The 24,198-nt window shown below is 49.2% G+C and overlaps 1 protein-coding gene across 1 annotated transcript in view; it reads right to left on the bottom strand.

Annotated features, from left to right (window-relative positions):
- GRIK3 (glutamate ionotropic receptor kainate type subunit 3) overlaps positions 1-15,810 on the bottom strand; it is a 120,845-nt gene extending 105,035 nt beyond the window's left edge. Inside the window, exon 1 of the mRNA XM_076357268.1 lies at positions 15,627-15,810. Coding sequence (XP_076213383.1) covers positions 15,627-15,741 — 115 coding nt within the window. The 5' untranslated portion in view covers positions 15,742-15,810. The remainder of the gene's footprint in view (positions 1-15,626) is intronic.
- Positions 15,811-24,198: the final 8,388 nt, after the last annotated feature.

Below are 24,198 nucleotides of genomic sequence, written 5' to 3'. Positions count from 1 at the left end.
TGCTGGCTGGCCCTGCTGGAGAGATTGAAAAGTCTCCAAAATCTTGCCCATGCACCTTGTAATTGGAGCTGCCCAGAGCTTCATACTCCTTTTCTCCTCCTCTAAAGGAATCTGCATTCAAATGCTCCTTTCTGAAGTAAGTCACTTCAATTACTCTGTGTTGTTGAACAGGTAACACTAATGAAGAAGCCAAGAAATCAGGAATCTTCAACCAAGTGCACTGTAAAATTAATGAGAAGCTACTGAAGAACATAAATAATCCATGCTCCCCATTAGAGGTACTTAGCACCATTAAAGCAATCCAGAGGAAAACCTGCCCAGGCACCACCAGCCATTCTCCCTTTGAAATCCATCACTGTCATGTAGTTTTTGTCAGCTGAAATCAAAGGATGGTTAACCCTTTAACATCCAGGCTATTTAGAAGTAATAATAATTATTATTATAAATCAAAAGTGATGGCTTAACTGGTCGCAAAAATGTGTATATAAAAAACCAAAATGAAGTAGCATGGTGGCAAAGGAAAAATCATTAGCTCCCTAGTGGGTTTACAAGTAATTTGCTAGCAATAAAAATGCAAACCCACATTTTGGTGTGTAATGATCATAAATAATCCTTGGACAAGAATTCTTTCCAGGACTCACACGTCCACTCCCTTAGTGGCAAGTTTTATTACCCTGGTTTCTCTGTGTTTTCTTTCAAAATGCTGCTGTCATAACAATTTACGAATCACAGTCCTGTTGGCATAAACTTTCATAATTCATATGGAAATAGGTTTCCCGACAAACACTCACAAAGCACAGAGAGTCATGTAACCACGTAGAATGACCTTAATAATGCAGTCAAAAAATACAGATCAGACTCCTGGGCCAGTACTAAACATCTGATCTGGTGGCACCTTGCAGGATCTTTAGGAAACAGGGAACATATTGAGCGTTTTGTTTCCAAGCACTGGCAATAAGCAAAAATCCCAACCAGCTGCTGAGGAAGCCTGTGAATGCAGTTTTTTCTTAAAATAGGAGAAAGTACAGCTTGTTCAGGATTTAAACTGTACTAATTTCTTCCCTCCGCTTTTGAGGCCAGAGGGTGAAGAGTGGAGTTCAGCATCCAAAATGAAGCTAGTGTGGGGGGAGCTGCAATGCAAGGGGACTGAGGCTGTTACTTAGGCAAGACTAAGTGGCAGGTCGCATCTGCCAAGGTTAAATCCTGAACAAGGATCGTGGGGTTTTCTTGTGGCTCATCTGTGTGGTTGAGCTGTTGTTCCAGTCAAAGTGTATGGTGGGGATCCTTGGAGTAAGAGAGAGAGAAGGCAAGAGAGTGAAAGTTAATTAGGTTAGAATTGCCTCCAAAAGTACTAAAGCTGAATGCGAATTCATAATGTAAAGATAAGGATATGCAAATCAGGCTGGGTTTCAGATTTTAGTATGCCATTTCTCTCCCTCTAATGGGAAGAAACGGATCCAGCAACTGAAATTGCCGCACTTAACGTATAAAGTTACACTGCAGACAAGAAAATATTTCATGTTTTTCCTCAAATAACCACCACCACATTAATGTATAAGAAAATTAAGTAAATATGGATATAACTATCTTTTTACTGATCAGCTTATAAATAGATGGGGACATGTACAAAGTCAGTCTTGTCTATTGAAACACACCACTGGGATTGCAGGTAGCTGCTAGAAGAACAGAGGATTGTTTATATTCGACACTTTTATTTATAACTTTAATCTTAAGTGAAGTTGATAATCTGTGCAAAGACAAGCTCTACATTTTTTAAAAAAGTTATCGGCTTCATCTATGATCGTGCACCACACTTTCTGGATAACCCTTTCCCCATGATGTAGATAAATAGGAAAAGAAATGAAGAACTTATTTCCATTCAGATATTATGAGCCAAGCCTAGATAACACCCTGAAGCTAAACGTCCAAGGACTCATTTTGAATTTCTTCAAAGTAAAGACAACAAAAACTGATCTTGCAGAAATAAAAATTCCTAAGAAGAAAAGTGCATAAAATGAGGAAGAAAATGGTTTTCTTTCCCTATAAAGGAAGAACAGATCTTTAAGATTTTATAGACCAGAAATTTAAACCAAGAACCTCCTTTTTACAGGTCCCCGTTTCAGCTTAAAATGGTAATAGCATTACTGCAAAAACAATTGAATAGTGATGGCATCCCGAGCTGCAGAAGGTGCAGGTCTCTGCAGCGAGCTCTGATGAGGTTGCAGGCTCTGCAGAGCTGGGATCCAGAGGAGAGGGACAAGGATTCAGAGGATTTTCCTGCAGCTTCTCCTCTCCCCTCCTCTCATCCCAAGTGCATGCCTGCCCCTGGGTTTGCAAACTGTGGTTTGAGCTGCCGAGTGCAGGCTTTAAAAGCGCCTTGCAGGGAAGCTGCCGTTGGCACGGATGGGAAACAAGATGCCAGCCGTCAGCCTGCTTCTGCACCTTGGGAACCCCACGGGGCTTTGCCACATCTCGAGATTCCCAGTCTCCAGTGAAGTTTTCAATTTCTGGTGAGATGGTTCAAATCAGGAAAATCCTGTCTCTGTGCCAGACAGTTAAAACTGAAAGTAATTAAGGCAAAAACTTTTCCTGCAACAGAAAGTACTGAACATGTGGAGATAGCGTAATAATCAGTGTTTCCGCCATCAAAAGCCCACAAAACAAATTGGATTTTGAATGAAGCACATGGAACAGTGACCTATGTATAAAACTTATCTTGACCTCAAAAAGTAATGATATTTTGTCTCCAATTCTACTGCTAATTACAAATGCTGAATTCTGAATATTCACATTTGAAAAGGATTCATTGCTTGATTGTTTAAGAAATCTAACAACAACAAGATGCCGTGAAGTTTCTCTCTTCATAAGGACAGTCACTTTGCTAAAATTCCCAGACCTGTTCTCAGAGGCAGTTTTCTGCCCAGCTCAAACCGAGCAGACTCCGGCAGCAAACACCCAAACTGTGGGGAGACTTTGGACCCAGGCTTTTCTTCCTCACCTAAACTATCTATAAGCTTCAGGCTTGGTAATTCTGATTCCTCTTGCTTCCTCCCATGGTGAATTCTCTAGATCAACCCTTTCCTAACTCACAGAGGACAGCCAAACGATCTTCCATGTACTCAAGTCCTTGAACTGGACAAGACCAACGTACCATATAAGTGATGGGGAATTATATCGTCCTTCACCAGGGGTGAGCCCACCTCCACTGGGCACGGGACACAGCAAAGCACAGGCAGCATACCAGGGCAGAGATCCCAAATTAGATTAAGAACAATTTAAGCAGCCTATAATGCAAAGCAGAGCCAGAGACCAGGGCAAAAGTGACCTGAAGCATGATTTGCAGTGAATGTCTTTTTCTCTCATAAATAGGAGAGACACTGTGGGATGATTATCCACCCAGATTTATCTCTGCAGCTCCGTGTGTATCCTGCTGTGCTTAAAAATGTCTCACTGCCCTTTGCATTATTGCATTGCCCTTTACATTCATACCGCATAAACCTCTCAAGTACCGTAAAACTTACAAGGTGTAATATAATGTCATGATTTTCTTTTACACACCATAAACAAAAGTCACTGAAAAAGGAGCACAGAAAGGGAGACATTATTTGGCCTGACAACGATACAGGATGAAAATATATATACAAGTACACATACATACACTCTTACACACTTAAAATCCCAAGCTGGACTGATTATCTGGCATTGATGGATCACTTTAATGTATTACATAGATAAGGAAACTGATTATTCAATAAATCACCATCCGCACTAAGAATCCAGTGTTAAAAAAGAGAGAGAAAATATTATAAATCTGTCTTGCACAGGCAAAGAAAAAGCTTATACTTTTAAGGTTAATCATTATGTACCTTTTGCTGCACATCCAATGAAGGAACACCATCTTGGATTTCTGCGGTACTAAATGACTGGTTTTCCTTCCCAAAGCTCTCTAGGAAGTGAACCTTCCTTGCGTGGCTGCAAGGCTGCTCCGGCCATTCCTGCGGAGAGCAGCGTGCTGCCAGCGGGCAGGGTGACCCGGCAGAGGAACCCCGCAGAGCCCCGTGGGCTGGCGCTCGCACCCTGAGCTGCGATGCTGCCGTGCAGCGCCGGCGGCAGCCGAGCTGGGGGAGCCACAGAAGATGACCAGAGAGGAAGAAAGTACCCCAAAATGCTGCAGCAGATAGGAGGCTGCACGGAGGCTCTGATTCACGGCCTGCTGAATCAAGTGTGACTACAGCCTGCCATGAGCTGGGCTCAAGAATGGGAGCACCCCGCACCATCGGCGTACGGAGGGGAGGAACCTGCCCATGCACCACGAGCCTCCAGCAGGCACCCAAGCTATGGGGTGTGGAGTGAGGGCAGAGCAGAGGGAGCAGGAACATCACAAGAATCGGAGCGAAAATGGACAACAGGAAAATCGAAATGAAAAATGGAATATCTAGGACTCAGAGAAACCATCCACCTCTGTGTCACTCTGGAGACCTGGCCAGCAGGTTTTCTGGGCCTGGTTTTGGCAGGTTTGTCTCATGTTTCTTTCTCAGTAGTGAGCTTATTTCTGCTTCTGAAGGAAAGGAGCAGGAACTAGGTAAAGTCAGAGGCTTTTAAAAAACTCAGGCAAAGCATGTCATTGAAATGCCTTATAGCAGTATTAATAAATAACAGCAAAAGCTAACAGACATGCTTTAGAAATGAAATACCTAATGGCTGGATGCTTTCTCTGGGGAAAAGCGTTTGAAATGGTCTGTGATAAACTTCCTGTAACAGGAATCTGGAGGAAAGCATACAAATATTCCTGCAAGTTACGACTATGATATTGCCAAGCTGAGTTATTTCTAAAAATCTCCAGGTTGCATCACGGTGCCATAATGTTCCTGTGACTCTCAACACAGAAAACAGAGCAACTGCTCCAAGTCATGTGTTGGCAGTGATTGAAAACTGCTGCAAGATGTTATTTGCCGAGTGTCCTACAGGTCTGACACTACCCCAGAAGGCTAATACATGAATTCTCTGGAAACTGCCTTCTTGCCCAAGAAACTCTGCTGCCTGCACTGTAAAGTAGAAGGCAAGGAAGGCAATGAGAGATTAGCTGATACTGTGCTCTTCAAGGATAGTTTGTCTTTCCTTCTCCAACACGGAGGATCCAGACCCTGTTGCTGCCCATGCTGTGGTCAGATGTCACCCAAACAGCAGCAGTCGTTACACTGTCAGAACTCTTTCTGTGTATATAAAAACGCATATGGGTATAGAAACCGTTAGGAAGCGGTCTTGATCTGCTCTAATTTTTCCTAGAAAATATATACCAGCCACCCTTGTGCAGAATATGAGAGATTAATAATTCCCCTCCAGTGAGGCATGAATCAGAGCGATTCAGACCGAGCAGCACCTGTTTGGTTAAAGAAAACCTTTATTTATATGGCAATGAAAACAGCCATCTTTTTTTCAAACTCCCAGACATAGTAGCGATACAGACACACACATTATTCTTCACTTATGACTTAAAGGCCAACTTTCCAGCAGAGCAGCTCCCTTTTGGCAGACACCGTTTCACGTTCGCAGTGCAGCCCCGAGGAGCACCCGTGCAAGCAGAGCGGCGTTGTACCCAGAGAGGAAAGCTGGAGGTGCAGGTGTAGTGAGTGCAGCTCCCAAAGCAAAGCCTGGGTCTGTCCTTCATGCGAAAGTCTGTTCTCGGATCCTCTGCTAAGCATGTGCTGTAGCCATTTGCTTCATTCATAACAAAATCAGCCCTGTTTCTAACATACAACTTCTGCTGCAGCCAGGGAAAAATTCCATCAGCCCGTGTACCCAGGCAGGCGCGGTGTCTCGCAGGGGGTGGAATTTAAAATCACTGCTGTGACTTCCTTCTGAGTGCTTTGAATTCACTGCAAAACTAACCAACAAGTCTAACACTTCAGTCCCAATAGACAGCCGTAACTCAGCTAAATTTGTGGGTTATACCAGATTTTATTTACTGTTTCATCCTGGGAGATAAGTAAGAGATGACAGCCATCTATTCATTAAAGTGGGGGAAAGCCGCCCACAGCTAATGCTGGTTCTCTCACCATACATTTCCACATCTTTAATCGAATTTGGATTTTGCAGTACCAGCTCTGTTATTTTAAGAACGGCTTATGCTCCTATTCACCTGGGTACTGGTGAGTTCAAAGAGCTGGTCTGTTCACCTCTATGTCCCCAATTTGAACAAAGGACATGCTGTAGCAATCAAATGTCATTACCAGCTAATGAGTATCCAGTGGCCTATGTAAGAGCAGTCAATGGCCTCCCCATTCCTTATTGGACATACGAACCACCGTTATAACCTGAACTGCGGCGGTAGCACTAATGAATGCTCCTGAAGCTACTGTTTGCAGATGTCAAGGATGGAAGGCTAATTTAAATCAATCAGTCTCAAAAGCCTTTGTAATGCGCTTAGTGCTCTGGTGCCTGGGAATCTGGATACCCCTTAGTGGGGATCTCTGGGTGCCCGGTTTCCAGAGTGATGAGCAAAGTGCAAGTCCCAAACTCAAGAATCCATCTGAACGTTTATGTAATTTTAAGGCTTTGTTTTATTCCCTCGATATTAGCTGGTTTATATGTCTGCTTAAAAACTTTCCTGAACAGGGATGTTTTTCTGACTCAGTAACTACACACACTAAACTCCTAATCCAAAGTGCAAATAGTCCTTATTTTGGTGTTAGACTTCGTGTAATTTGAGCAAGAAAGTCAGGCTGTACTTCAAAGAAAAAAATGCAAACTGGGGGCTTCTTCTCCAGGCGGGTGAATCTTTGGTGCATCAGTTCCCAGCAGGGCTGAGCCAGGCACCAAGCGGTGCCTCTCCAGACCTTTACCAAGCAGCGCTGGTGTCCGGTGCAAGGTGGAGGAGCACTTTTGCACTGCCCTGGACTGTGGGCTTGCCTGGGGAGGCTGGCAGGGAGGCTGGCAGGACTACTTCATTTCCTCCTGCTGTGCAATATCCAAGTGAGCCATCTCATACCGGAGTCATGCTCTTGCCCAGGCAGCTGACAAAATGTGTTACAGCATCTTTCGGGCTGCCTGGGAGAGCCTTTACCTGCAAATCCAAAGGGCACAGGCAGGAGCAAATTACAGCTGAAAACCAGAGCTCCGTTCCCGAAATCTCCTGTGCCCAGATCTTTACAGTTTATCACCATCGTGCAGCACCCTGTGTCTCACTAGAGTGATTTTTCAAGGGAGTAGTTACTGTGCAGACTCTCTCCTCCTAATGCCAGACTGCGCAGTCTCCCCCTTTAGGGGACCTCTAATCAAGAAGCCAGAAATCTTGTATTTCCTTTTTCCTCCTCTTTTCCTTTTGCACTATTAAGCATTGTGGCAGATTTATTCTACCAATCCCACAGCATCCTCTTCATCTCATTATTTTAAACTCTGTGATCACCAAGGGAACTCTTTCTTCCCATGCTGTTGCCTCGTTACCTGAGTCTACACAGCGCACTCCTCTGCCCTGCTCAGGCTGTCCAGCTTCTCGAGATCCCTCTGTCTTCCTCCTTTCCTGCATCCCCAGCAAGACGGGTTCCGTGCCGGTGGAGTATTTACCGGCAGTGCATAGTGACAGAAAACAGCCTCATAAAGTGAAATAACTGGTGGGTCTTCTACATCAGACACGGTGAAGAAAAACCGTCCTAGGTGAATTAGCACAGCCCAGCTTGCTATTTAAAAAATGGAAGTATTGAGGTGTTTGCTATCCTCCCAAACTGTGTGCAACAAATAATCTGTATTGTGACAGCCAGAGAAGGGTGACCTGCGGGAATGCTGCACACCGCGGCACTGCTCTCAGACATCGTGCAGCTGTGGCAGTACCACTGACTGCATTCTACGCCCGAGACCTTGGGCAAGGAGAGGTGCGTGCCTAGCCAAGATCAGTCTGGGGCCATATCCACACAGTCCAAGTCTTTTGAAGCCCAGTCCTTCCGGCTATTTTCCAGGTCATGATGCTTTCCTGAATGTCCCAAGCCCAAGGAGGTAATACTGAATGTGCCGGTTGCTCCCTTACTACTTCACAATTCTGATTTTTATTCTAGGCATTTGACCCCCACACTGAGGGGTGCTGGTTGTTGGCTGAGGCACAGCAACAAAAACCAAAGTCTGACCAGGTCCTTAGGCTAAAATTTTAAATAATACAGATACAGCAAGGTGGCCTTTTGTCACCGATGGCCAGTGTTTGCTTTCCTATCCTTATTTACACTGCTGCAGAGGCTGAACAATTTGGGGTGTGTAGGGGGAAGTTTAGAGCAGCATTGAGGATTGCCTCTGACGCACAGGTACCCCACAGCTCTCCTGAGCGGTGTTTGCAACCGAATGGCATTTTCCTGCTTATCTTCCCTCCCAGAAATAATGGAGCAGTCGCATCCATATTTGTGTATTTATGCACAATGTCTTGCTGAAGATTTAAAGCACAAGGACTGATGCTGCTGAACACTCAGGTAACACTCGACATGGCGAGCGTCTTATAGTGCAAACCTGAGAAATGAAGCTGTAATGTCAGAGGAAAGTTCCCTGCAGGGCAGCACAGCAAGGGGGGGCAGCAGGAGGGGAGAGCAAAAGGGGTTAACAGAGGCAGCCACAAAGAAAAGCTGGTGCTGGAACAAAGACAAAGCAGTGAACTGAGCCTTCCACCTGCTTTAAGAGCTCTTGCTTGTGGTAAGGACCTGCATCTATTTTAGTCTTTATTATGAGTGATAAATACCAGCACATTATCCCTGTTTTTACTGTTAATGAACAACAGTAGTAATGCATGAAGCCCCATCACGTCTGAATCCCCTCTACGTCAGCCCAAACCGACACAATCCCTGCCTGAAAAAACAAGCTTGAGACTCTGAGGGACACAGAAGTCCACAGTATTCACTGGTGGAGTGTCAGGATCCCCCATGCAGTCACTGCAAACACCAACATCTGCAGTCACAGCAACTTCAATTCTCATGGCTTTAAGACAACCAGCATTCCTCATTTCACATCTATTCCCTTTGGCAACATTGCCATAGCACAGTTTTTATCCTCGCGTTCAGCCCTCAGCTCCTCTCCAACATTTGCCTCTTTCCCCCCTCGCCCATGGAGTTCTAGTGCTTTCATCTCGTTATCTGCCTTACCCAGAGACTTCCACCAGCCTGTCTTCTAAGTATGCAGAGGAAAAAAGAAGTCTAGACGGCATCACATTAAACCTCTAGCCAAAATGAGGGAAAGGAGATTGCACAGCGTAACTGGTGGAGAAATGCAATACATTGGATTATGAGGCTTAACGCTTGCTACAAACAGGCTGTGCGATGTCGGGTTTTATTTGATATTGTGTCTCCATGAGAGACTCCAGCATCATAGCTATTCTGGCAGAGCTACGCCATGCAGATGCTTGGAAATTAGTGATGATAGCTAATACAAGAAAGCAGCGTTCAGGAGCTGGAAGGAGGAAGGTGGCCAGAAACACCCAGGCAGGGTGAGAGCCGGTGAGGCACAGTGCCCTCTGCTGATGCTGGGCCCGCAGGCTGAGCTGCCAGCCCCGACTGACTTCTGGCATCATATTGACAACAGATGAGAGAAGGAAAAGCTGGATTTCATTTAGGATTGCTAATTTAGTGAAACTGCTGATCTATACCAAAGGAGCACTTCATTTACCAGGACAAGAGAGGCCCAACTTTGCTGGAGATTGAATTACTTTTAGTATTGTTCTGTGCATGACTGCATTGTGAAGGCTTTACAGAAATCTTTTCATAACATCAACCTCCGTTTAGTTTCATCAATAAAAACATCCAGAGATGGAGAAATTAAGTTTGAAGCAGTGGCAGTGGATTTGCACCTGCTGGTGATAAAACCAAAAGTGGCAATGCAGCACGAGCAGGCAGCTTTCGTTGCGAAGGCGTGTGTCCTCCGCGGTGCAGAGGCAGGTGCCAGGCGCAGGGCAGAGCAACCACGTCCATCCGTGCACACAAAGTGCATGCAAGGCTCCTTCGCCACTCAAGTTCCGCATAAATCTGCCGCCTTTCAGCCCATGGGGGATGTCGATGTGCTGGTGCACGCGGTCGGGGGAACGTGCCCGCTCTGAGGAAGCAGCCCAGCACTAAGTAGGTCTGTTTATTTTGGCGGTACTCCTGCCCTATAATGAATGAGGGCCTATTTTTTTCTGGTTTGTGGTTTGATCTTAATTTCCTGTATGAAGTTCTCAAGAGGATGCCAAGATCAAATAATTAGACTATTCTGCGATAAAGAGGTAACATTGTTATTCAAATGTATTCAGAATTAATTTACCACCAAACAATTTACAGTGCCACCCTTATATGCTACTGAAATTACTAGAATACATTATCTGACACACAAAGCATCTCATGACCTGAAATAACTTCATCAAGCATTAAATGCTTGAGCAATGGGTGTGTGGCCACAGAACTACACATGGAAATGCAGGAGAAGCCACAAAGGCAATAGAGTGATTTAAAAACAGGGAAAACAAAACAAAACAAAAAATAGCACTTTACTTGCAACAGTGAACATGCAGAAAGCAGAATCCTGAAGCAGCCCATCAGCGTGCTTGGCCCCCGGAGGTTTGGGGGCCAGATCTTCATCTCAGGCACCTGTGTGAGATGCCATCGGTGCCGCTGCAGATTCACACCCGCAGCACACAGGGCTCCGTCCGAGCCCTCTCCCAGCCTTCGGCTAGGTGCCAGGGAAACCCGGCTCTGCTTTCTGTGTGCCTGTACTCCAAACTGGGGAGCAAATGGCAGGGATGTGGGCAGTCAGGCCACAGTCAGGCTGCCCACAGGGAAGATTCCCCCAATTAACGTTTTCTGAGCCTGCGGGCCGGTCTCGGGTGCTGTGAAGCTGCTTCTCTGAAGCTGTTTGCTTCGGGGAGGGGGAAATGTATCGATCTTAGTTCAATTTCTGCCTGCTCCTACCCCGCCACATTTCATCGCCTCACCAGCCACGGAGAGAAATTTCTCATTGCTTCACACTCGGTGACCCCCAGACCCTGGGCGGGGGCTCAGGCCGGCTCGGCTCTGCCGCCGCACCCTCACCGGCCGGCAGCACCCGGCGTGCACTGCCAAGGCAGCGGCTGCCCGTAGGGCTCGGACAGCCTGGAGGAGGCTTGGCCAGCGGGCAGACACGCACTGCAATCGTTTTAGAGGAAAAGGGTAAAAAGGCGAGGCTCGGCCAGCGTGCGCACCGTTTTCTGGGTGAGAAACCCCCACCCACGGGTCAGTGCGTGCAGGTGGGGCTCTGGCCCCTCTCACACCCCGGTGCCATCCGATGCAGGAGCCCCTGTTAGGGAGCCGGGCTGGGCCGTCCCGCCACCCCTCCCCGAAGGACACCGGCCAAACCGGTCATCAAGCTTGAGCTGAACAGAAAAACACTGGAGCCGCCTTTCTGAGGATTACCTCTCCAGCATCCACCTACCCCATAGCCATGCAGCTCCCAGCCCTGTGGGCACTGCCTTTTTCAGCCTGGAAAAGCCTGCTTTTGCCTTTATTTTTAAAAATAAAACTTTGTTTGCAGAGTGTGGGAAGGTGATTTCAAAATAAAATTCTAGACAGGCATAATAAGCCTCAAAAAAGCCAATCACACAGAGGAGGATAATTATCCACAGAATTTGTTTTCTATGTATTTATATAAAATAATCAATGATTTTTTTTCCACACAGACTCCAATCCAATTTGATTGTCTTTCCTGTGTTACTTGTAAATCATACAAACAATCGATGCCCTGACCCCTTCTCTACGCAAACACAGCTCAGAAAGAGACTACAAGAAATAAAATCCAATAAATTCCTCCACGCAGGACTGTTTGTTTCAAAGCTTAGCTGGAGCCCGATCGTGTTTACAGCGACCTCAGTGATACAAGACTGGGACTTTCAAACGTGCTTGAGGCATAATTATTGCCACAAATATCAGCGGGAATATAACCTTAGTAAAAAAAAAAACAGAACAAGAGCAAGAACCCAGAGGTGAAGGTGATTCCTTTTAAAAATGTAGAAAGCAAAATGAAACCCCTCCCAGGCACAGCGCACTTTTCCTGCCGAGGAAGGACAAGGTGAGCGTGCAGCCGGGGTTTGGGGGGGACCCAAGTGCAGGGTAGGCTGGAGACCCTGCCCATCACCACCCACCCACAGACAGGGTGGCAGACACCACTTCTGCTGCTCTCCTCGCAGGAGCAGGGGTGGCCAAGGGAAACGATGGCAGCGGCGCTGCTCGGTTTTGGTGTCACCCCCTCGGCAGCACTTGAATACAAACCAACCCACTAATCAACAAATGCAAGTGCTCGAATTGGACTGACGGCTCCTGTGGTCTATTTTTTACAATTACTTATTAATCTCAAACCGTTGGCATCCATCTGATCTGCACGTATATCTTGCTAACACATCATCCATCAAAATAATCACTCTGAGTAATTTCTGATGATGCTTCAGCAAAGCACGGCAATTGAAACCGGTCTGCTATGAAATGCCAGTCCTTCCAGCTCCACGTGTGACACCGTTTCCAGTCATCCCACGTTGTTTTGTTAGGGCCGGTGCCATCAGGCTCTACAAAATGGCATCAAGCTCTCGTCTGTCACTTTGAAGGGGTGCCACTACTGCTTTTTAATCTAAGAGAAAGGTTAGATAAATAGGCTATCTACGGGAGCTTAATCATCTTGCACTCACTGCTTTTACTATATGAGGGGCATGATATTGCAAATACTCAGCTGCTCAGTGCAGCACTTAATAACAGGTATAATCTCACTGATCTCATCCACAGTCAGGGCTGGCGGCGTCACAGACTACCTCTCAGTCACAGTGGTGTAAACATGGAGTAACTCCACTCGCACCGTTACAGTTACCTGTCTTTATACCAGAATAACTCGGAGCTGAATCGAGCACCTTGAGCGTGCAGCAGATCTAGATGGTGTTTTCTGATACGGCATTTTCAAATATTTAACAGATTGCATAATAATTGAACAGCTGTTGAATAAGCTTCAGATACAAACTCCTACTTAATAAAAAAAATCTAGTAATGAGGCACAGATTTTCTTTGTACATGTGTATGTATAGATTATGTTTAGATGTGTAGATTAAATATTTATATTTTACTCGTGCGAGAAAGAGCATGTTTGGCTTTTCCGTCCCTTTCTTAGATATCTCTCCCTGTATTTATTTTAATAGCTTCATAGGAGAACAAGAGAGCTTTGAAAAGTTACCTGTTTTCTCTCTGGTTTGATTTTCAGTTCTAAAACAATACTTATTTAAGTGTTCTCTGCTTCTTGGCATAACCTAATAATTAAAAGAATTACTTGAAAGCCAGGGCAGCTTTGCAGAAATTAATGCAGGGGGAAAAAGCTGCAATTTTCCAGTGGGCTGAAAAAGAGGTCAAAATTATGCCACTTTTAGCTGAGAGCAAAGGTAAACACAGATCTTCGTGCAGCCCCCGAAACTTAAAGCCTTTTTCTGATCTTTAAGTTTCTTATTTTACTGATCAAGAAAAAGGCTAAAGGAGGCGCTGAATGTTAGAGTATTTCTCAGCAATTAAGGCACGGCCGTTCCTGTGGAAGGCACGGCGGCGCTGGCAGAGGCGGTGCACAGCAGTGCTCCCACGGCGGGCAGCCCTGCCTGCCTGCCTGCCTGCACACCGCCTCGCTGCATCGTGTCCCCCTCGCCCTGCTCCTGGGGCAGCCTCCGAGCTGAGCCGGGGAGCTCCAGGTGAAGGGGAGCAGAGCTGCAGCAAAACCAAGCAATTTCGGTGAAGGGCTGGCAGCCGTTTCCGGGTTGAAAGCTCCTCCAGCCTTTTGTGCAATCGCTTTGATCCCCGTCTAGAAAATCCATTTTCAGGACAACTAAGGCACCTGGACTTGAGGCTGAACACCTCCTCAGAGCCACAGGGATACTCCTGGGCCTTGATGTCTCCCACAAGCCACGCTGGTATTCCCAGAGGTCTCGGCAGCCCACCGCCCTCACGACTTCAGCCCGTTCCCCTGTGAGCGGCCGCTGGCGCAGCAGCAGCCCCCGGCATGCCGCCTCCCGAGCGTCAGCCTGGCAGCACACCAGGTCTGGCCACCAAGAATCAGGCCCGCTGCTGCCAAGCTGAAGGCAGGACGAGCTGCAAGCCCAGAGCTCCCAGCTGCGACAGGACCCCCCAGCACACGGCTTACGGTCCCGACGGGGATCTGTGCCCTGGGACCCGTTGGGAAGAGAAACGCCGCCGCAGCACTGCAGTGCTCTCGGTGGGGACAGGCTGGTGACAAACGGGGGGGGTGGGCTCTGCCACAGCACAGCGGGATGCCTCCTCCCCTGCTCATGTGGTGGGACTGGCAAAGCCCGGCATGCCCTGTCAGCAGCAACGGGAGCTTTCCTGGGAGTGGGTTTCTGTCGCACAAAACATTTCCAGCTGTTCCGGGCTGCAGCTGAGCATACCAAGCAGCTTGGCTCTAGTAGAAGTTCAGCAGCCGCCAGGGCCCAGGCCCCAGAGGCAGGTCCATTAACCTTTTCCACCGACATTTCTGGTGCTACAACATGCACAGAACCACGTCTGCCTGGAGTGCCTTGTTCACAGAAGTCCAGGGGAGAGCAGATGTTCACCCTGCAGGAATCAAGCCCTTGTCCGTGAGACGATCTGGGCCATGCAGTCGCTCGAAACCGTACTGGAGGTGACAGTGTTTCACTTCAGAAAGTGGTTGTCCCTCAGGACTAGCATTTTTCTCTTGCTGGCTTTCACATTGCTGCTGTGCAGTTGCACTGGGATAAATAAGACCCATTTTTTCCACTTCAAAATATTCACAAATCTATTCAGTTTTCACTAATTTCTCTGGGTTAGAATTTGGTCCCTGAAAAGACAGGTAAACCTGTCCTTATAATTTTTACTGGGCAGACAGCAAATCCCTGGGAATGTGTACCGATGGCAAAGTACAGGGGATGTAACAGGAAATCAGCGCCATTCTTTACATGACATGCTTAAAACAAGTATCTCATTTAATTAGAAGAAGAAAGATCATAGACTCTTTCCCAAGCTGTTATCTGTGCAATTACTTTATGTAACATTATTAAAAATTAATTTTCCCCAGAACCTCAGCAATTTAATGAAACACGCCTGGCCCTCAGCAGCGGCTGCGGCGTAGCCAGCCCACTGGCATCCTCTGGGCAGCGGGGCTCGTTGCCGCGGGCCCCCCCCGGACTGCTTGTCCCTTGTGCTGGGCACCTCTGGCCCGGGGTCAAAGCACCTCTGCACAGCACCTCTATTGCAGCAGGCTCAACACCTCTCCTCGCACTGGCACAGCACCTCTCCTCGCACCGGGCACCGCAGCCCTCCTTGTGGCAGGCACAGCAACCCCCCTCTCCAGGGGCAGAGCATCTCCCCTCTCCGGGGGCTCGGCATCCTTCCTCTCCGGGGGCAGAGCATCCCTCCTCGCCGCTTTGCACCGTGCCCAGCACCCCCACTGCACCGCGCCCAGGGCGGCTGCTCGCACCGGGCGCGCTACCCCCTTTGGCAGCGGCACGGCACCCCTCCGTGCCGGGACACAGCCCCTCACCGCACCGCGCCCGGTGGCAGCGTCCTTCCCGGCACCGGGCAGCGCATCCCCCGCCCCGGCACCGCGCCCTGAACTTCGCCCCGCCGCTGCCGGCCCGTCCCCGCGGGGAGAGGCGGCCTTACCTATCCGGATGACATGCGGCATCCCGTGCGAGCACTGGCCCCAGAAGCCGCCGACCAGGAGCGCTGCCCAGTATTCCCAGAGCACGCCGCGGAGAGCCGGCCAGAGATGGGGCATCGTCGGGGAGGGCGCGGGCCGGCGCGGCCCTACGGCCCCAGGGGCAGCGGGGGAGCGGGCGGCTGCTGCCCGGGGCTCAGGCGGAGCGGCCGGTCGGCGCCGAGGCCGGACCGCTCATGGCACATCTTAGTGCGGCCGCGCCGGCCCGTCCCGCGGCAGCCGCTCCGTGCCGAGCCGAGCCGAGCCGCTCCGTGCCGTTCCGCTCCGTGCCTAGCCGTTCCGCGCCGTGCCGAGCCGAGCCGAGCCGAGCCGAGCCGTGCCGGGCCGTGCCCGGCCGTGCGGTGCCGGTGCCGGTCGGGCGGCACCTGCGGAGCCGGGGCTGCCGGTGCGCCCGCAGGAGCGGCTCTGTCCCCTCCTACCACTGATGCGCGCGGCTCGCGCAAAGCCCCGGAGTGGAGCGTGCACACACTCACACACACTGACACACACTGACACACACCCCGACACACTGACACGCACGCACACACTCTGACACACACCCCGACACACGCGCGCGCAGACCCCCCCCGACACACTGACACACACCCCGACACACTGACACACACACACACTCTGACACCCCCCGACACACACACACACACACACACACACACACACACACACACCCCGACACACCCCGACACACACCGACACCGCCGCGCTGGCACCCGCCCGCTCCCCCGGGGCGAGGGCCGGGCCGGCTCCGCGGGTCCCGCCGGGCGGGCAGCGCCGGCGGCGGGCGCGGGGCAGGAGGCGGCCGGGGACCCTCGGCGGGGGTGCCGGGGGGCCCGGCAGCCCCGGGGGTCCCGGCGTCCCTCTGCCCCCGACGGCCCCCCGTCCCGCAGATCCCGGGGTGCCCGGTGTCCTCCGAGGTCCCGGGGGTTCCCGGAGACCCCGCTGTCCCTTATGTCCCCGGCGGCCCCGGGGGTCCCCCTGTCCCCTGTGTCCCCTGCGTCCCCGACAGCCCCGCGCCGGGCGCCGGGCGAGGCGGGGCAGCATCGCTCGGGCCGGGGCCCGGCCGCTCCGGGGGCGGCGGGCGGGTACGGGGGGGCCGGGGCCGCTGGAGTGGCGGTCCCCGCGAGCGGGCGCCCAGCCCGGGCTCCGCAGCCGGGAGTTTAATGACCTCGGTGACAGAGACAAAGGGCTGCACATGCAGCAGATAAGTAGGCTGCTTTGTCAACTTGCTGGGCTAGGCTAGGGCGAATTTATTTTTTCTCATTTAAATCATTTGATCTATTCCATCATTTCCAATTGCTCCCATTTGCCAGCTGTCTGCTAACTACATCGCCTGGAACATCTGAAGAGCAAATCTTTAATTTTCTTACAAACATACTATTACTCTGTATCTGTTCATCCTTTTAATTTTCCTTGTCCATCGCTTTCCCCAGCAGCAAGCTCGGCGTGCTCTACGCTGTGAGAAAAACTGATCGCTGTCCTGCGCTCAAGCAACCCGTCCCGGACCAGCCTCCGTTAGCATGAATGTATGAACTGGAGGAGGGGACATATGCAAATCCTAAAACTCAAAAGTTTCTGGGTGTTGCATCTGACAGCAGACAGGGAGCACACTGCTGCAGCGAGGCAGACCCCATCGCAGTGGTGTCTGATCTCCCGCTGTTTCTGTACAGCAGGAGCAGTGGGGGCTTGGCCAGGGTATCTGATAGCTGTCATCATTATGGAATCGTAAGGAAAAGCTGGAAGAGTCTCTGGGGGATCTGCACACCCATGGCAGGACCAGCCCCTGCGGGAGATGCTGGTGCAGCTCTTCCTAAAGCCTCCCCAGGCACCTGGTGCCGTGGTTTAACTCGTGCTTCATTTGGGGTGATGGGAAGGTATGCCTGAACATGACCTGGGCTCTCAGCTTTATGTCATGGTGGAGGAGACTTTTTCTTAGTCCTACCTAAGAGTCAAGCCAGAGAGGCAAAGGCACCACTCAGCATCTTCAAAGCACCGTGTGGAAGTTCGCTCTCTGAGGAGGTCTGTTGTTACTGTTTATGGGCAGGCTGAGGCCCCGACGTCCAGCAGGAAATCTTCTTACCAGTGTCAAAGACAGTTATAGAAAAGGGTGTCTCGTGTTAAGGATATTTTTATCCCTCATGACACCAAAAAGGATAAGATTTAGCAAAAGGGTATGGAAGAAATGTTCTTTACTTATTGCTTAAATGAAGGACAGCTGTTTCTGTGAACTTGTTATAAAATTAAATGTCACAACCTGGTGAATCTTTGCATCTGGAGATAAAAAAGCCCCACAAACCTATTGGGGGGGAGAGGGTAGAGAGGGCTCTTTCTGCTGTGGCTGTTCTTTACTCTTTGGAGACTCCAGCATGTAGAGAAGAAGGTTTGATTTTCAGCAACTCGGGACAAGAGGTTCAGATTTTTGTGGGCTGCTTAAGTGAAAATGTAGCTAGGATGATATATTCTGTTAGTTCATTAGTGTCAAGATGCTGCTTCTTGCATTTTTTCCTGGCACCAGGCACTAATAAGGCTCTAACCTTTGCTTCAGCCTCTGGATCCTACTGTAGTACCAGCACAAAGAATTTATTTATTATCTTATTTAGTTAGTATCTGATGGGTGTACGGAGGTCATGAATAGTCCTCATCGTGTATGTAGGTCAGAGAAGCAAGTCTGCGCTGCTCAGACAGGCAGGACAGGGGCAATCACTTATCAGAAGTTGGATAGATAGCAAACCAAACCAAACGTGCCCGGACACCAGGCAGAGGTGTGCTCTGTAGCTGCAGGTCTCCTTGCTCGGGGCTTGCATGGCCATTCCTTCCCAAAGCAATCTGAGTGGTGTACAGCAGATCATGGCTGCGCTTCTCTTCCTTCATATTCCTGGGTTCCCGTGCTGTCCCCCAGCCTTGTCCCTCGCACGTGGCTTGGTGGTGCTCCTCTCTCCTGGCAGCATCCTGCTGCCCTCCAAGGGGATCCCGGGACTGCTCCATGTCACGATTAAAAAGAGGGATAATTTTGAAACTACTCCTAGATGTTGCGCCATAGTTGCCTTAGATTATTTTTTTTCCCCACAAAGACTACTTGACTTTGCCTGTTACCTGTGGATGCACTGCCCCAGGGTCCACACCTGCGAGCAATGACCTTTATCAATCAGGCCAAACTCCCCACCAGCTGCGGCAGAGCTAGGTCATTAGCAAATCGTTATAGCGAAGACAAAATGGCTGGCAAAAAGGGAATGTGTTTCTAAGGCTGACAGAGCACCTCCCAGGACCAGAGCTCCATCTCAGCGCCACTGTGCGGGTAAGTGCTGCCCAGCCCTGCTCCGGGTGGGATGCTGGGCTGAACCGCGCGGCCAGCGTCTGCCTGGCCTCGGTGCGTGGGCAGCCAGCCTTTCCTTGGGAGGCGGCGAATTTATATTGGGGTAAGTCAGGACCTTGTTCAGGAATCTGTGGCTGTTGCCTTGCTGAAGGACAGTCAAAGGTAGCAGAAGGGCTTTGGCGTTGTTCTACGATCAGTCACAGCGATGCTAAAAATATGTGTTTGTCCAGTTCACAACCACTGTGGAAATAGATTTAATGCGGTAACTCATCACTTCATAGTATATCAATTAGTGCAAATTCTCTGCTGTATTTATAACTTATGAACATAGTGTACCATTTAGAAGAAGCCATTTGGTTGTTCCTAGTTTGTTATGAGGATATTTGGATATGTTAGATTTTTATGCTGCCTTTTTTACAGTGAATACATGTGGTATTTAGAGCTCCATTTATTACACAGATAGGACTCTGACACTCGTGTACATTTTATGTTTTTTTTAATATACATAAAAATCTCAGTTCTCTCACCTACAAATAAAGCTGTATATTTATGGATGTTTTAAAGACTATGAATGTAAGACTTTATTTTCAAGTATGAAAAGGAACTGCTTGCAAAAGTGGAAAAAATGTTGAAATTATTAATATCTAGGGAAAAATGCTGATTGACAAAGGACTCTTTCAAATAAGATTCATGCTTCAGAGCAGCAGCAGAAATATGAACCTTGCAGAAACAGACATAAGCATTTCTATAGCTATGGCATTTTTCCATGCTAATGAAGAAAAAGAGGCTTCTCTTTTTTTTTTTTTGATGGTATCTAAACTGGTTCTTTTGAATTAGCTACATCCCCATGCATTTTGTTTAGATTCCTATGCATCAGGTGTAATATAACCACAATCAATGTGAGTTATGAGGCCCAGTGCTCACATTAACGAGATTCATGTGCTAAAGTCGTCTCCTAAAATACCAGAGTAAATATACCGGGTCTGGCAAATGCAGATTTCTGGGACTTGAGTGCCCTCTACTGAAACAGTCCCAGCTAGCCCTTAACTTTGACACCCAGCAGCTTGACTGATGGGTTGCTAAATTAAATTTAAGTCTGCAGTTCACAGGTTCACCCATTATGAAGAATCCCTCCTTTCTTTCCTCTCCTGTCTGATCGTGTGCTCGTTTCTTCTCCCTTCTCTTCTTTTAACACTCTGGTTTTAATTCTGACTCCTCCTGCAGCTCTGCATATGCCACAGTAGATTTTCTTTAAATGGCAAGTTTAGATACAGTAAGGATTCCTTCTGAAATAATCATCTGGGGAGCTGTAATTGCACTGATGAGCGCCGAGGGCTGCATTAGGCTGGACACAGCAGCACCCACAGGGAGAAGCCAGCTTTGCCCGGAAGAGCTTGGGTCTGTTTAGCGCTTTGTTACTGTAAAAGGCATTAACTCCTTGCAAGCAGCTGAGATGAGGTGACGGTGCCACCCATGCTCTAGGAGCTCTTGCAAAAGCAAACAGCAAGAAACCGTGTTGGTCTCCACGAACTTCTTGTAATTTTGTGTTATGTTTTGCTTGTTGTGGGGGGGAAGAGGAGAACTTTCCACTTCCAACTCAGCATTTCATCTGTAATGGGAAAAGCGTTGTGTTTCCCCGTGCTTCGCCCGCAGCCCGAGCAGGGGTTTCTCTTGCTGCAGCGCAGCAATGCTCCACTCTCAGCGAGGCTTGGGGCAGTGATGGAGGCACCAGGCGGCTCTGCCATCCCCACTGCGGGGTGAGGGACTGAGGAAAATGCCAGAAACCACTTGCATGTTGTACAACATGTTGCTGGACAGATGATTTGAATGTCTGGAGATTTCCCACTTCTTAAATTTTTATCAGGTTTATTCTTGCTAAATAATTCCGTGCAAGCTTGTCAGGGAAGCATGTTTTGCGGTGCAGTCTGCTCTGTCAGTCCTCGCACAGCGAGGGAGGTGGGGTGGGCATCGGAGCAGGTAGGGAAATGCATTTTTTCTGCAATCTGTGTTACAGAGTAATACTCCTAGAAGAATTGTTGCTGCACTACACTGCATATATTTGTGTTGGAACATACTGTGGTGTAATAGCTGGTTTGAAATGTATCCAGTTCTGCTGAATATATTACTGTGAAAGTCAGGCAAACACACTGGGAGAATGTGAGCTCCTGTCAAACCAGAGAGCAGAAATGCTCTGCAGAAACTGTGAAAACGAGAAGGGAGTTGTACCAACTGCTGCACTCCTGTTCTCGTACAGGGATATTTGCAGGGGCCAATGCTATGGGGAAAACTCTGATCAGAGCTGCGTGTGGGGCCCGTGTGTCTGAACAGATCAGAAGGCTGCTTTGCTCCTGTCTGTGAAGCACTTGGCATCGCCTGCCTTTGTGCAAACCCCCTCATCGCAGCGAGTGGCCGGTGCGGGCGCAGGAGCCGAGCGCCTGGGCTGGGACCTGGCAGGGCCCTGCTGTCGGCTGGTCTCTGCTAGCAAAGCTGGTGGGAGCAGGCAGGAGACTTTGTCCCCAGTGTCCCCTGGGTGGCAGGAGATGGGGAAACGGCTCTTCCTTCACCCGGGTGGTATTTGCATCACCAGTTCCTTCCACCACCTTTCCAGCTGGGTCCTTGGCACCCCAGGGCAGACCTGGGGGGTGAGACAAGGGCTGTGCCAGTACTGGGAGAGCCAGCAGGCAGCTCTCAATTAAATGATGATGACTGGAGAAGTTTGCCAGACTTTCCTGCCTGGAGCCGGTTTAACTAAGGCTAATGGGGACTCTTCGAATGAGAAAATAACAAGAGGGGGAATCTTGATTTTATTTTTATCAGTTATGCCACAATTTGCCTCATCTGAGGGTCCCCTCCTGGCTCACAGTGGTATTGCACACCTGGTGGGATCCCACCTGGGTCTTTGCACCAGCAGCAGCACCCAACTGCTGTCATACAGGGATACCTGCCCCTTGGGGGTCTGGTTGCTTTCACCCAGGAGGGGACAGCAGAAACGCGGGACTCTCAGGTGGCACTGGGTGGTAGGAGGTCGTGGGATGTGGTTCAGCCACCTCGGCTCCGGCGCCGATGCTGGGGCAGCTGCATCATGCCAGCTCTCGCATCGAACCCCGTGCAGTGGGACCCTTGCTGGGTGCCTCCCCAGCAGGGACTCCTTTGATCAGCCACTTCTTTTGAAGTGATCTTGGTTTTGAACCTGAAGATAGGCTGGTACTTACTCCGAGAGACCAGGCTGTGCGCTTCCCAGCATCCACACCAGCAGAGTCACGCGAGGCAGCAGCAACTTGGGAGAACGTGAAGAGCTGCCCGGCCTTTTTGGATGTGACAGTGGTGGTGAGCAGGGACTGAGCTGTCTCGGCGCCCGGAGGGTGGAAGCATCCCACTGGGTGTGCGGAGCGGAGCCGCGCGTGCCCCCGGCTGCTCATCAGCTTTATACAGCAGTAGGTGAATTTGTACAATTGTAGCATGTCTTATAGGCTGAAAAGGGCAACAGGGAACAAACGAATAAGTAAGACCAGTTTAAATTATTATCTTTATCACACCACGTGCTTGTCCCCTGACAGGAGAAACTGTTTTGGCCAGTCAGCTCCATCAAGTGCTCCCTTTTCTGTGCTGCAGTACAATCTTTTGAACTAGGCTGAGTGGAAATATATATTTGTGTCAGACAGCCTTTGCATGTATTTTTCATCCTCTTTCTGCAGAGGTAGGAAATAATCTTTTTTTTTTTTCTTTAGAAAAAAACCCCAAACCTCTATCTTTAGGATTGGTGGGAGAAGCCATTTGCAACTGATGGGTGTAAATTATGCCTGCTTAGTCAGACAAGAAAATTAGAGACTGCTGAATTAGACTCTGCTTGCAATTAGCTTTAGATGGAACCAGTTTACAAAAAAATTTGGTATACTCCTTGGCTTTCTGATAAATTCATGTGATTTATTTTTGACCTGTCAGCTTCAAAGTGTGGTCCATTCTATGAAACCCAGGAAGGGTATCTTCTTTTTTTTCTCCTGTACAAGTATACCAACTGGCTGAGCAGAAGGTTGGTCACCTGCCAACCTGTGAGTGCACAGGGCACTTTACTACCCACATGTCTAATTACCCATGCAAAGATTTGGAATGAGTTGTTAATACCTTTTTTCTCTATACATGCAAAGGGCAAGAAAAGAGCACGTTATTTCAAATGCCTGTTAAAATTGGACTTCAGTGGAATTATGCTGGGAATTAATTTGGCCAGCTGCGGCCAGTCTTTTTTCCCCAATCCCCTTGCAAACTCAGGCCTGTTTCCAATTCACAGCAAATTTCTCGGTTGTTCCAGCACATCCAGAGAAAGTTTAAATGTTGGGTGGGGAAGCTGTGACTGGGTCTGGCTGTTCCTGTTCAGAACAAAATAAGGCATGACTAGGCATTGCTTCTCGGTAGAAGTCCTGATGTACCGGGGGATAAGGAGGTTCCTGCCTCGGGAAGGGCATGGGACGTCCAGGAGAAAGCAGCTTTCCCATAGCAGTGGGCATTGGCCATGGGCAAGATGCTGTGAAAGACTGAGGTGTGTTAAATGTGGAGCAAAAAAGTATGTGCCTGTGGGGGGGAAAAATGTCCTGTCCCTGAGCTACTGTGTGATCCCACCTTTGGGAAGGGGTGTACAAGAGCAGAGAGGAGGGGGTGGGAGAAGGAGGAGGTGCCACATCATGCTCTGAGGAGATTTGGGGGGCTGGGATTGTCCTTGTATTTATCTAGCATTTGCACATCTGAACTCTGCGTTGTTACTTGGGCCTCTCCAAACATTTCCATGCAATTCCAGCTTAAAACCCCAGGCTTTGTAACGCTTGCAAAACACGCTTTTCTTACTCTCCTGCCTGGATAATGAATTAGGAGTTCATGAGCCCATACGTGGTCCCTGACCGTATCCTGCGTCTTGCTGCCGTGGGCTGTGGTGAGGGCAGTGGGGCTGAGTGGAGGTCTTGGGTGGGCAGTGGCGCTGGTGTCAGTGCAGCAGCTGAGAAACCACTCCAAAATATTCCTGCCTGGTTTTTCAAAGCTTGTGTGTGTGACCAAACTGTGTTCCAGTGAAAACCACGATGCCTGTCTCCAAATGTGACTGCACGGATACAGACAATCGGAGAGGGAAAACCTCTCCATTGGCTGCTGTTGACAGCGCTTGCCTCCGAACTTGGATCATGAGGTGCGAGGAGACTTGTCTGCACCGAGCCTCTGTAGCATGG

Source organism: Aptenodytes patagonicus, chromosome 21 (genome assembly GCF_965638725.1).
Source record: "Aptenodytes patagonicus chromosome 21, bAptPat1.pri.cur, whole genome shotgun sequence".
Lineage (NCBI taxonomy): Eukaryota > Metazoa > Chordata > Aves > Sphenisciformes > Spheniscidae > Aptenodytes > Aptenodytes patagonicus.
This window is presented reverse-complemented; position numbering and strand designations above follow the sequence as displayed.